This window comes from Saccostrea cucullata, unplaced genomic scaffold (assembly GCF_032062105.1).
Source record: "Saccostrea cucullata isolate Sc308-1 unplaced genomic scaffold, CSIRO_AGI_Scuc_v1 ctg520, whole genome shotgun sequence".
In the NCBI taxonomy this organism is placed as follows: domain Eukaryota; kingdom Metazoa; phylum Mollusca; class Bivalvia; order Ostreida; family Ostreidae; genus Saccostrea; species Saccostrea cuccullata.
The window spans coordinates 332,501-345,604 of record NW_026930967.1 but is presented as its reverse complement, the minus strand read 5'-3'; the positions used below and the strand labels follow the sequence as shown (position 1 = coordinate 345,604).

The 13,104-nt window shown below is 35.9% G+C and overlaps 2 protein-coding genes across 2 annotated transcripts in view; one reads left to right on the top strand and one right to left on the bottom strand.

Annotated features, from left to right (window-relative positions):
- Nucleotides 1-13,104, top strand: part of LOC134230749 (large ribosomal subunit protein eL37A-like) — a 43,213-nt gene that overhangs the window by 4,925 nt on the left and 25,184 nt on the right. The gene's annotated exons all lie outside the window — the stretch shown is intronic.
- On the bottom strand, nt 2,276-5,792 carry LOC134230737 (F-box only protein 4-like). The gene is made up of 6 exons (XM_062712571.1): nt 5,430-5,792; nt 4,847-5,058; nt 4,362-4,585; nt 3,029-3,274; nt 2,701-2,867; nt 2,276-2,567 (listed from the first exon to the last, which is right to left on the bottom strand). The coding sequence occupies exons 1-6, from the start codon at nt 5,646-5,648 to the stop codon at nt 2,487-2,489; spliced, it is 1,149 nt and encodes a 382-aa protein (XP_062568555.1). The 5' UTR covers nt 5,649-5,792; the 3' UTR covers nt 2,276-2,486.

The window sequence follows — 13,104 nt, the reverse complement described above, 5'->3', positions numbered from 1 at the left end:
TGTCCCTCAAAATATTACTAACCCTGTGTTCCTAACATATTCTTTCGCTGTTTCCACAACAAAACAATCCTTATAATTGTTGTTAATAACCTTTCTGGGCCTGAAATTGAGATCATCGAAAATTTCGTCTATTTATTCTGCCATTTTGGTTTGCAAGATAATTCGGTCCAATGCTCTTCGTGCAGATGTCAACTACGAATATACCTGATAAAGGAGTAAGGAATATTTTGAAATTTAGCTTTTTCGCAATAGAAGTAAGAAATAGGAAGAATTTATCCGGAATCAAGTGCAATTTTTTGTGCACAATAAATATACAGTTTTCTCAATGGGTGGCACTGTAGCTCTCTGGTCTGTCAGTATATATTTTTCGGAGAGCTACAGTTCTGCAGCTAATCATGGATTGGCTATTTTTTAGAAAATGATTTTTAAAGAATTTTCCTATATATATCTTTGAAAACTTTGGTCGGCCATTTTGGCCCCGCCCTACCCCCAGGGGTCATGATTTGAACAAACTTGAATTTACACTACCTGAGCATGCTTCCATATAAATATAATGAATTATGGCTTTGTCATTCTTGAGAAGAAGATTTTTAAAGAATTTTCCTATATATTTCTATGTAAAACTTTGGTCGGCCATTTTGGCCCCGCCCTACCCCCGGGGGTCATGATTTGAACAAATTTGAATCTACACTACCTGAGCATGCTTCCATATATATATGATCAATTATGGCTTTGCCATTCTTGAGAAGAAGATTTTTAAAGAACTTTCCTATATATTTCTATGTAAAAATTTGGTCGGCCATTTTGGCCCCGCCCTACCCCGGGGGGTGATGATTAGAACAAACTTGAATCTACAATACCTGAGCATGCTTCCATATAAATATGATCAATTACGGCTTTGTCATTCTTGAAAAGAAGATTTTTAAAGAATTTCCTATATATTTCTAAGTAAAACTTTGGTCGGCCATTTTGGCCCCGCCCTACCCCCAGGGGTCATGATTTGAACAAATTTGAATCTACACTACCTGAGCATGCTTACATGTAAATATGATGAATTAAATGGCTTTGTCATTCTTGAGAAGAAGATTTTTAAAGAATTTTCCTATATATTTCTATGTAAAACTTTGGTCGGCCATTTTGGCCCCGCCCTACCCCGGGTGTCATGATTTGAACAAACTTGAATCTACACTACCTGAGGATGTTTCTCCATAAGTTTCATCTTTCCTGGCACAGTGGTTCTTGAGAAGAAGATTTTTAAAATATGCCACCAAATTTTCATTTATTTAAGGAATACCGGTAACTGTCTTATTTTTCGATTTCATGAAGTGATCAATCGATTGGCTTGCGTGATAATTTGCATAAACGCTGAATGTGTAAAATTATCACGCAAGCCAATCGATTGATCATCTTCATGAAATTGAAAAATCTGACAGTTATTCCTTATATTTACATGCTTTGATTCCGCCAATCCACGTGCTCAAACCCCTGCTTCTGTCTAGCTGTTTGTCCCACCCTGCACGTGGTTTTTTTGGAACCACGCCAATACATTGATGGGGAAATAAAGTACATTTACAATTGGTAATTTTATCTCGGACAAAGACAATGGAAATGTAAATATTCCCAATTATCTCCCCTTGAATGAGGGAGTGGCCCTTCATTTGAACAAACGTGAATCCCCTTCACCCAAGGATGCTTTGTGGCAAGTTTGGTTGAAATTGGCCCAGCAGTTCTTGAGAAGAAGTCGAAAATGTGAAAAGTTTACAGACAGACAGACAGACGGACGCCGGACAAAATGTGATCAGAAAAGCTCACTTGAGCTTTCAGCTCAGGTGAGCTAAAAAGACTAAATCAAGGATTATTAGATTTATTGCTGCAAAGTTTCAAGTACAACTGCTCTTCCTTTGTTATACAATGTAAGTACAAATCAGCAGAGCTACAGTCTCAACAGAGACTTCTGCATTGTCTGTTGATATAAACCTGCCATGGTCTGTTGATGGCTGAGATATCCAGAGATTGGAATTTTACAGAAATTTCAATTTTAGTTACCAGGGCTTGTAACCAACCACATTCTGGTGCATTGATGCGTTAATGACAGCTTTATTTTTCTTTATTTTAAATCAATTTATGAATGCTCTAATTCCACTGAATTTTGATTAACTAAGCTTGCCCGAAAAACACCATATGAAGTTTGACCCCATCAAGTTCAAGATTACAAGATTTGACTGTATCAGTTGTGAGACAATTTTTAACTTTTTCAAACTTTATTCTGTTAGTATTACAATTTTTTTTCTACAAAAATGTATGAAAAGAGTATATTTAAATAATATCTCAAATATATGTATAACACATTGAATGGCAAACACTGGCTATTAAATTTTGCTGCAATTTCAAAATACAGCTTTGTAGTACACATATTTTTTATGTACTAGAAACAATTAATCTCTTCTACGATACCAACACATAGTTCTAATAATAGAAACAATTGATTATCGTCTCTGTGACTGTTCCACTAACCACTGAATGCTTGGAATAACACCATCTAAAGTGTCCACTTCAATATCATGTACCTAAAAGAAAAGGAAACAATGCTTATTATACTTTCAAAGAAAATCAAATGAAATCTCAAGAGAGGGAGGGGAGAGAACTGTTCTCATTACTGATCAGTACATGTAAGTTTTGGTGTGACAGTGTGTGATTTACCTGCCATGGTCTGTTGATGGCTGAGATCTCCAGAGACTGGACGACGTCCACACAGGGAACTCGCTGATGCTGCTGGCTAGGGATACAGGACATTACTAGTATTGGTACATGTGTGGCTGACCATCTCTCATTAACCATAGCAAACAACTCGGCTTTGTCTTCTTTCACTGATAATCAAACAGAAATGCTTTCTGTATTCATAAATCAAATGATGTACAAACATTCAATATAAATTAACTTCATTAATGCATGCATTTTTAATGAAAATTTAGACTTCTCATCTGATATCAATTTCATTCAAAAAATTGTTTCATATGTAGTGTGTTACCAAAACTATTTCCTTTGGATGCATCAACAACATAGATGAAGGCATCCACAGTTCGACAGAAATCTCGGACAGCTGGTGTTAGCTCCAGTGTTTCTGCGCCATCATTAGCTGTCCTAACTTCTAGTAGGCTATTGTTCTGGAGTCTGTTCCTCCTCTCCAGGCGATCTTTTTTGGAAGCAGAATATAACACTGACAGCTGGAATACTTGTCCATTTTGCATCTTCAAGCACCACCCTGAGCCTACTCCTGTTCAAAAAATAAAAAAGAATTATGACAAACATATTCAGGAAAATGCATGATTTTATTCTGTCTCTCTTGCAAACATAAATTTTAAAATTTGATAAAAATAGTCTTTTTTTTTGTTATTGCAAAGTATTTAAGACAGGATATAAATAAATTTATAAGGCAAAACCAAAGGAATTTCTTATTTGTCATCAGATTTCAAAGAAATGAAGGGGGTGAGGTGGCGGGGATGGGCCACAACACTCATGGAAGTGTCACGTATTCAAAGAGCGCAGCACTGTTAAGGCCTACTATGAGAAATCAACGGAAAATAGACGTGCAAAAAAGGGGGATTCTTTTAAAACTGAATTTATTTTGATTAAGCTGTTTTATTATCACAGAACTTAAATACTTATGGAAAAAGCATAGTATAACCCACTCTGTACTGTACAGCCGGTTCCTGAAAGTCAGTCAATATATTGGGTCTCAATAGCTCAGTGGTTAGAGCACTGGCACGGTACACCAGAGGCCATGGGTTCGAGTCCCGCTTAAGACTTGATTTTTGACCACATGTGATATTTGGCGCCCAAGGTACAAAACCCACTATTCCCTTGGAATATGCTTTACACATTTCTTTTACTCATAGCATTCAAGGACTAATTAATTTCTACAAAGAGGGGAATATGTCGCTGGGTTCATAAGTGTGTGAAAGTCATTATTTCGGGTCTCAATAGCTCAGTGGTTAGAGAACTGACATGATAAGTCAGAGGCTATGGGTTGACGACTTAGTCCTGGTTCAGACTTGATTTTTCACCACCATCACATTGATATTAAATTAATTATCGATTCAAATAAATATTACCAACTGAAAAGATGAATAAGTAATATCTCCAATGGAATAGGTGATATCATCTTTTTGAATAGGTGGTTTCACCAATTCAAAATTATAAATAGGTGATGTCTCCAATTAATTAGGTGATATGACCTTTTCAAAAAGTACATGATATCACTAAATTGTTATTGATCCTCCAAAACTGTAGCTATTGACAGTTCTTCAGCTATACTTGATTATAAGCCAATAAAACAATATATGTTAGTTAATAACAATTACCATCAAACTGGCCTGGAACAAGTCCTACTCTTTCCAGCTTTTTTGATTGTGTGTAAAGAATTTTTTGTACAATAGAACTTGTGCCCGATTCCAAACCAGGTCCAAACATGGCTATTTTAGGTGTCTTTTTGGGTAAAAAATAACGAATCATGTTTGTTAAACTGCTGATTAATGCATTGTCTTCCCGCATAAGATAATTTATATGAGGTGAACATCGAAGGTATCTGCAAAAAAAGAATTATTGATTGAGCATATATTTTCTTTTGTTTCCTTTCTCAAAAAATATACAGTCAAACCTCATTATCTCAAACCCATGTGACTGAGGAAAATCTTAAAATAACTTCGACAAATTCTTCAAAGTATCTGAGATTATCAAACTTTGATATGATGAAGTTCAACTGTCTTAAGAAGATTACAATACATGTATCAAGCATTGTGCTAAGTCAAAATGAGTAAATTAAATTTATTAACAGGAAAAAACTTACATCTCTTTGTTGCTCCATTCCGACTCTACTTCTATATACAAGCCAGGATTGGTTTGATGTCCTATCACATTCCAGAAGCGAATGTCTCTTTCTAATATTTTACCCCATAAAAGATTGTCAGAAGTCAAAGTATACCATTCTTTAGAAACTCGTGATATTCTACACAATTGTACGGCATCCAAATTTGAAAACACTTGAAGCTTTACATAGACCTAGAAGAGATAAATATTAATTTTGAACTCCAAATTACACCTATAAAGGAACATTATTGACGCTTGATTGGTAAAATAAGATTTAACTGGCAGTAATTTTTTTTTCATCATATGAAACAGAATAACTTGAAAAAATAGTTTCACTGAAAATTTCAATAGGAGAGAGAGTTTTTTAATTAGCTTCCTGTTTGCCAGATATCATTGCATGTTTCGGCATCAATTTAAATTCTATTGAATATAATTTAGTAGAGTCTTTCATTCCATGGAATAAACTGCTCCAAATCAAAAAATTAAAGTTGAAATTTTCATAATTTTATTTCTAGGTGGTGATATAAACTGTTCTAAAAGTTTAGTTGAAAAGATTTACTTACCGGTAGATCATTGAAGGTAAATTCTTTGCTCCTTTCAGGTAAATGTTGTTGAATCCCCTCGGGAACAGTATATGTTTCTTCTGTACTCATCTGTTTTTTATACCTCTTGAAAAATGTCTTAAATATATATAACAAAGTTTCATCTACAGTCGGTTCTTCTCTCTGGAGGAGAACTTGAATTAAAGGGTCCTTGATGGGTAATGTAATGTCTGTCGCCATCTTAACCAAAGTAAAATGCAATGTATTTGTTTCTTACAGTTATACATTGTCATTAAATATAGCCTACAATAAAACGATCTACGTATCAACCTCCAACGTGGCCAATGACAGGTATTTGTTTACATGGACTCTATGCATTTTCCACTTCCGGGTCAACCGGATCGTCTACTTACCAAAAAGAACTCATATCTGAACAATAACCGAGATGAACATGAACATGCGTATTGTTTGTAAAGGCAATTAAAGATTTATATTTTTATATACAAAAACAATTATTTTTTTGCACTGTTATGTCCATCACAGCGCCCACTGAAATCAAGGGAATCATCGATTCATGATCATCATATGTGGCATAAATCATAGGGTGATATAGTAGCTGCAGATATGTAGCGTTATGGTTTTATATATTCGTCTTTGACCATAACGGCACAGATCCCGTAATGCAAAAATTTAAGGTGAAAATTACGGCGCAAGATTTTTGCGCACTTTTAGGGCAGGGACGTAGCATCCGGGGGGGCCAGGCCCCCCCACTTTTTCCCCCAACATAACCTTTACTATAGTAAATGTTCATTGATAGGATGGTTGCCCCCCCCCCCCCCCACTTTATAACCATAGTATAGTGATAGCAAGGATTGTAAGGAAAAAATTGGAAGTGATAGTAAGTTGGCTTTAAAAAAATTGGCCATTTTCCCCCAACATAACCTTTACTATAGTAAATGTTCATTGATAGGATGGTTGGCCCCCCCCACTTTATAACCATAGTATAGTGATAGCAAGGATTGTAAGGAAAAAATTGGAAGTGATAGTAAGTTGGCTTTAAAAATGTTTTTAAATACATGTAAGGATTTCATACTTCACATATGTAATTCTTGTGAGAAGACCCTTCATTGGATAGAAAGAACTTTGGCTCTTTGATCTTCACCTTGGAGTTTAACTTACTTTAAAAAAAAACAAAACTTGACTATAACTTTTAAAGGATTAGGGCTAAGGCGTTCATGTTTCACATATTTAATCCTTGAGACAGGACCTTTCACTGGATATCAAGAATAATCTTGACCTTGTAGTTTGACCTACTTTTAATAAAAAACTTTAGGTAATAATGTATTTAATTTGCATTTAAGAAAAGTTAAATCTTTGCTTTGTTGCCATACGGGGCCATCAGTGTTTCGCAAAATCTTGTTCCTTATCTTGAGAAGAGATATGGCTTTCATGTTTGACATATGTGCATTACCTGTGACAAGAATGCTATGATTTGTGACCCATTGACCTTGACCTTCATGATTGACCTTTTTTTTTTTAAAAATTCTATTTCAGTGATAATTTCTAATAACATATGATAGGGCGTTCATATTTGAGACAATATGTCATAAAAAATGACATATCACCCACAAAGACACCGAAAGCGGGAGACCACAATTCTTTGAATTTGCTTGTTTTAGACGTGTCTAAATACCCTCATTAAAATAAAAACAAAAATTCGCTGAAATTAGCATATTTTAAAAATGTGATATTTACTGTATTTAAAAAGGAAGAAAGCTAGGCACTTGTTTCGGAAACATAGTCGTCGGAAGCAAATTTAACGCGCTAGCCTAAATAGGGAAAGATTGTGTTCTTTATTACAATTTTGTCAATGGCACTTCAAATATGTATACATATACATGTATAAATTTTGGGGAAGAAGCCATTCAGAATCAAGATGAGTATGGTAGAGTAGTTCTCATTCCAGATGATTTCGGAATGCAGGGTTTGCCGTCTGGATTTTTACATGTGTAGCCAGTGGTGGAACATCAGAACTAACAATCTGGTTCAGGTTCAATATTATATTTATTAATGTTGAAATAAGACGTCAAAAACCTGAAATATTACAATTACACACAACATATAGACGACACATAGACAGACATTTAGACAGATAATTAAAACCTAATAGACTTTACTTTAGAATAGAGTTCTTACCGGGACACACACAGGAATTACAAATATTACTATCTGTTATTGACTATAGAGTAGAGTACACATCTAACCAATTCAACGGCTAGGCTCAGAGTGCCCGATGTTAGTGCGTGAAAGCGGGAATTTGGTGAATAGGATAAAGTCATGTGACTGTCCGTCTAGTGTCTAAAAATAACAACAACCTCATTCACACAAAGTTTTTCACACCACATTCTCACATATACGCAGCGCTAGTATAGTAATTAAAGGCATTAAATAATACATAACCCTGGTTACATACTCCCCCTCTTCGTTGAAATGGCTCCTGACATTTCCAAAGAAGTATGTACAATAATAGTAACCATGAAATATAAATAAAAACCAATTTACCTGATACAACTCACCACCATGAAATCAAGTAATTAAATTAAAACCTCATCAATGACCATCAAACTTCAAACATCAACAAGACACATAATATACAAATGTACCAATCAATGTAGGAATACCTGACCAATGAATTCCTCCATACTCCATATGACACACAAGTCATGAAACTATTTACACGTACCTCAATACACCTCATTAAAGTTTTACAACTTTTAAGAGCTAATCCCATAAACACTAGACACAAATTATTATATACAATGAGTTTAAGGATTAGGGGAATAATGAATATGGTCATTATTATAATATTTTTTTTTTTATAAATTTTTATTTTAATTTATTAAAATCCCGGGTAAACTGCATCATAAAAACATTTCGGCATAAAAATCGGTTCTCGGCATAAAGCATAATATCATAAAAAAACCGTTTACATTATCCATTCCCCATACCGATCTGGGAATTTTTTCATTCTGGTCGACCGTCTCGGCAAAATCGGTAAAGGCGACTGTGATTGGTCTGAAATAAACTGACTATGTGGACCGCTCACAGAAGCTCTGGTACTACTGCTGTCTGACTCACTGGTGTAACCTGACTGTCTGGGAGAACTCACACTCTGAAAGGAAGGACTTGAATTCTGAAATGAAGAAATATTTTGATTAGTACCATCTGATACACTAGAAACTTTAGATCTTGATACGCTGTGTTGATCTGATGATTCTTTGCTGAACTCATCTCTATTTCTGGGTATCCTTGATTTCACTTCAATTGTTACTTCATCATCCGAACTCTCAGAATCGGACTCCGGAAGTTCATCAGAATTCTTAGGCTTCTTGTTCCTCTTTGTCACAGGTGTCCTATAAACAACAGGTTCATCAATGTCACATGCTGGTATCTGGTTAAATGGTAGCAGCATATTTCTGTGCAGTGTCTTTGTGGCTCGTCCTGATGTACTCTTCACTCTGAAAACAGGGATCTCGGGATTGGGAATTTCTGTGATAACATAAACTTCTGAATCCCATCTGTCTGCTAGTTTATTCTTTCCCTTTAATCCTACTTTCCGCACAAGGACTCTGTCTCCAATCTCCAGCTTACAGAACCTCACTCTCTGGTCATACTTATTCTTGTTCTTGTCAGATATTCTCCTAGCTTCTTGAGAGGCATGTCTATATGCTGACACCATCCTGTCCTTAAGTTTCTCAACATAACCATGGTGATCTCCTTTCTCGTGTTCCAAGTCCATACCAAAGAATACATCTATGGGAAGCTTAGGATGCCAACCGAACATCAGGTAGTGTGGAGTGTATCCCGTTGCATCATTTCTGGTCGCATTGTAGGCTTGAACAAGTGGAGCAACATGGGATTTCCAGTCTGACTTCTGCTTCTCGTTGAGTGTTGAGAGCATTTTGATGAGTGTTTGGTTGAATCGCTCAGCTGAGCCATTTCCCATCGGGTGGTACGGCGTAGTCCTTGTTTTCTTTATTCCTAGGAGTTTGCAGAGTTCTTGGATTACTTTCGACTCAAAGTTACGTCCCTGGTCGCTGTGTAATTTCTCAGGAAAGCTGTAATGTAGAAAGAAGTTATCAAATAAAGCTTTAGCTGTAGTATGAGCAGTTTGATTTTTACATGGAATGGCTTGAGCGAATCTGGTAAAGTGATCCGTTATGACTAAAATACTCTCGAAGCCTCCTTTGGATTGTTCTAAACTCAGAAAATCTATGCAAACTAACTCCATGGGTCTTGTTGTCACAATCGGTATAAGTTCTGCTGCAGGTCTCACAGGTGTTTTACTACATATACATCTATTACAGGTCTCTATCTTCCTAGTGATGTCGTTCTCTATGCCTGGCCAATAAAATCTCTGTCTGGCTAACCAAAGGGTTTTATCTTTTCCTGGATGTCCGACATCATCATGTATTCCCTGTAATGCGACTGATCGAAAACTCTCTGGGACTACTAACTGATAAGATCTCTTACCATCCTGGAAAGCGGTTTTACAAAGAACTCCATCTACCACTTGCAGCTTCTTCAAAATTCTCATGTACCTCTGAACATCTGGAGATTCTTTCCGTATATTTCCTCCCCTGGGTCGGAAATCGCTTTTCAGGATCTGTAGAACTCTGTTGATGGCTTGATCTCTGGACTGTTCTTCTATCCAGTCATGACTGCTGAGTGTGTCGCTGGGGAAAATCTCCTCATCCGCGGCTTGAGGGGCATCTTCCTTGGAAACACTCTGGCAACATGGTATCTGTACTGAAGCAGCATTACAAAGAGCCTTAACCGTGTCCTTAAAAACCACTGGTTTCCTGGATAGACCATCAGCATCTGCATTTAAGTTTCCACTTCTGTATGAAATCTGGAAGTTATAATTAGTAAGACTGGCTACCCATCTCTGGCTTGTTGCATCAAGCTTGGCCTTGGTGAATATGTAAGTTAGCGGATTGTTGTCCGTGATTACCTCAAACTGATTCCCGTACAGGTAGTCATGTAGCTTATCACATACCGCCCACTTAAGCGCCAAAACTCGAGCTTGTGTGCAGCGTAGTTCTTCTCACTGGGTCTCAGTCCTCTGCTTGCGTACGCAATCACCCTCTTTTGACCTCCTTGCACTTGATACAGGATTGCTCCCAGGCCTTTGGAACTGGCATCCGTATGTAGTATAAAAGGCTTGTTGTATTCTGCATACCCTAAGACAGGTGGTGTTGTCAATTTTTCCTTGATGTCCCGGAAAGCCTTTTCCTCCGTTTCTGTCCAAATCCACGGTACTGGTTTCTCCCAACGTGGGCGCCATTTGTAGCCAGTGGTAGAACATCAGAACTAACAATCTGGTTCAGGTTCAATATTATATTTATTAATGTTGAAATAAGACGTCAAAAACCTGAAATATTACAATTACACACAACATATAGACGACACATAGACAGACATTTAGACAGATAATTAAAACATAATAGACTTTACTTTAGAATAGAGTTCTTACCGGGACACACACAGGAATTACAAATATTACTATCTGTTATTGACTATAGAGTAGAGTACACATCTAACCAATTCAACGGCTAGGCTCAGAGTGCCCGATGTTAGTGCGTGAAAGCGGGAATTTGGTGAATAGGATAAAGTCATGTGACTGTCCGTCTAGTGTCTAAAAATAACAACAACCTCATTCACACAAAGTTTTTCACACCACATTCTCAAATATACGCAGCGCTAGTATAGTAATTAAAGGCATTAAATAATACATAACCCTGGTTACACATGTAAAACAAAATTGTTTTAATTAACCTACCTACCTACGGTGCCGTTGAAAATTGTTTTCTGAAATTAAAAAGACTATTGTCGCCATATTAACTTGTCGAAATATACTTTATGCTGTATATTTAAATCATCTTATTCTACTTCTTGGTTTCTTTAATTAATATTACTTTTGGGTCTTATTGGGTAAAACGACTAATCTTATTTATCTGATCAGAACGAGGCTACTGTCTTTTTCTTCTTCCGGTGTCCAGCAATGGTGAGAATTTAATAATCATGTGAAAGAAATCCGCTGCCATCAATGTAACTATCAAACAAAGAATTCCCTTGAACACCTTTTCTTAAGGAAGAAAACATATAAAAAACTTAAAATCACTTTTTATGTTTAAACACTTAGATTAACAAACATTAGACGTTCGTTTAAAAGGCCATGTTGGTTTGTTTTGGTTTTGGGGAGTCCAGTGTCTCGGACTCAAGACAATCACAAAGTTATACACAATAGGAGAAAACTGGCATTTACATTGGTAAACTCGAGTGAAAGAGACGCTTTCCCGCTCGACTTTGAGCTTTTGAAAAACGATAGGGTGGAGAGAAAATTCGGACTGATCAAATTATTTTTTGCCTCAGTGCAACAAACCAGGTTCTCATGGATACATTTTTAAAACAACTTCAGTTTATTTGACAGAATTTACGTAATTATAATAAATTATTATACTATAGATTAGAAATTTGCATGATTCAGATTTTGTCGTAGTAATGTTGGTTAGAATAATCTGTGTGTCAGGACAAGCCCTCACCACAGTTATGCCCTGTTCACACAGAGAGTTGAATTCAAATGAAACGTAAATTACTGCAAATTAGCTTCGCTTAGCATTCACACAGAGAATATAATGCAAATTATTTTAATTCAAATTAATTTACTGCGCATTAAATTACTTTGCATCAACTCTGTGTGAACGTTAAGCGAAGCTAATTCGAATTAAATTTATGCATAAGGCTAGAGTTAAGTCACAAAACCATGCTGGTGGTTAAATTTAGGTATCTGTGTTATATTTTGTTAAAAAATCCAGTAAAGTATGTTAATCGCTAAATATATACCTGTAGCCGCTATAATTATTATATGAAATGGATGGCTCTGCATACATGACATGATTTACAAATGACGTCATAATAGCCCTACTAAATAGCCTTTTGTAGAAATAAAATTTTAATTTGCATTAGTTTATTTCGCTTTAGCTGTCGTGTGAACGCAATTTAATTTGCATGATTTTAATTCGCATTAGTTTACTTTGCATTAATTTACTGCGAATTAAACTCTCTGTGTGAACAGGGCATTAGAATACCACCTACATACTTGCAATGTAGCAAATAGTTGCAGAAACGCTCTGGAACAAATTTGAAGTATACAAAAAGATTTGCACTTGAAATAACTTCAAAATTATAACAAAAAACCTTTTTGAGGTTGCGTATGTCTTTAAACCTAACTTATAATCCAAATAAAGATGATAATTCTTCAAATTTTCTCAACTATTTTTTCTCGCTTCAAATTTACACACCATGTTTGCAAACGAAACTCTCTGGAATTTTCGGAGTAAATGCACTGTGTTCGAGTTATCGCCCATGTTTATTTTGCTACATAGTGAATACATGGAATGCTTTTGTTAAACCGGGTCCGTAGGACATTAATCAATTTAATGATAGAACATTCTATCAGTATAGTGATGTCATTAATAATACACAGGGTTGTTCATAAGAATTCAAGTACTTAGGGATTCTATAAAGTAGAAGAGGTTCTTAGCTTGTCAAGTGCTGTAATGGAGGTTGAAATGACTTTGCCAGAAAATCCGGGGAATAATGTTATTACATTTTTGAGAACACAAAGACCAAT

Coding starts and splice junctions, on each gene's coding strand:
- LOC134230737 (XM_062712571.1), bottom strand. CDS start 5,648: ATGGCGACAGACATTACATTACCCATCAAGGACCCTTTAATTCAAGTT. Junction 5,059..5,429: donor TTACCTTCAATGATCTACCG/GTAAGTAAATCT, acceptor TATCTCTTCTAG/GTCTATGTAAAGCTTCAAGT. Junction 2,568..2,700: donor CCATCAACAGACCATGGCAG/GTAAATCACACA, acceptor CTTTTCTTTTAG/GTACATGATATTGAAGTGGA.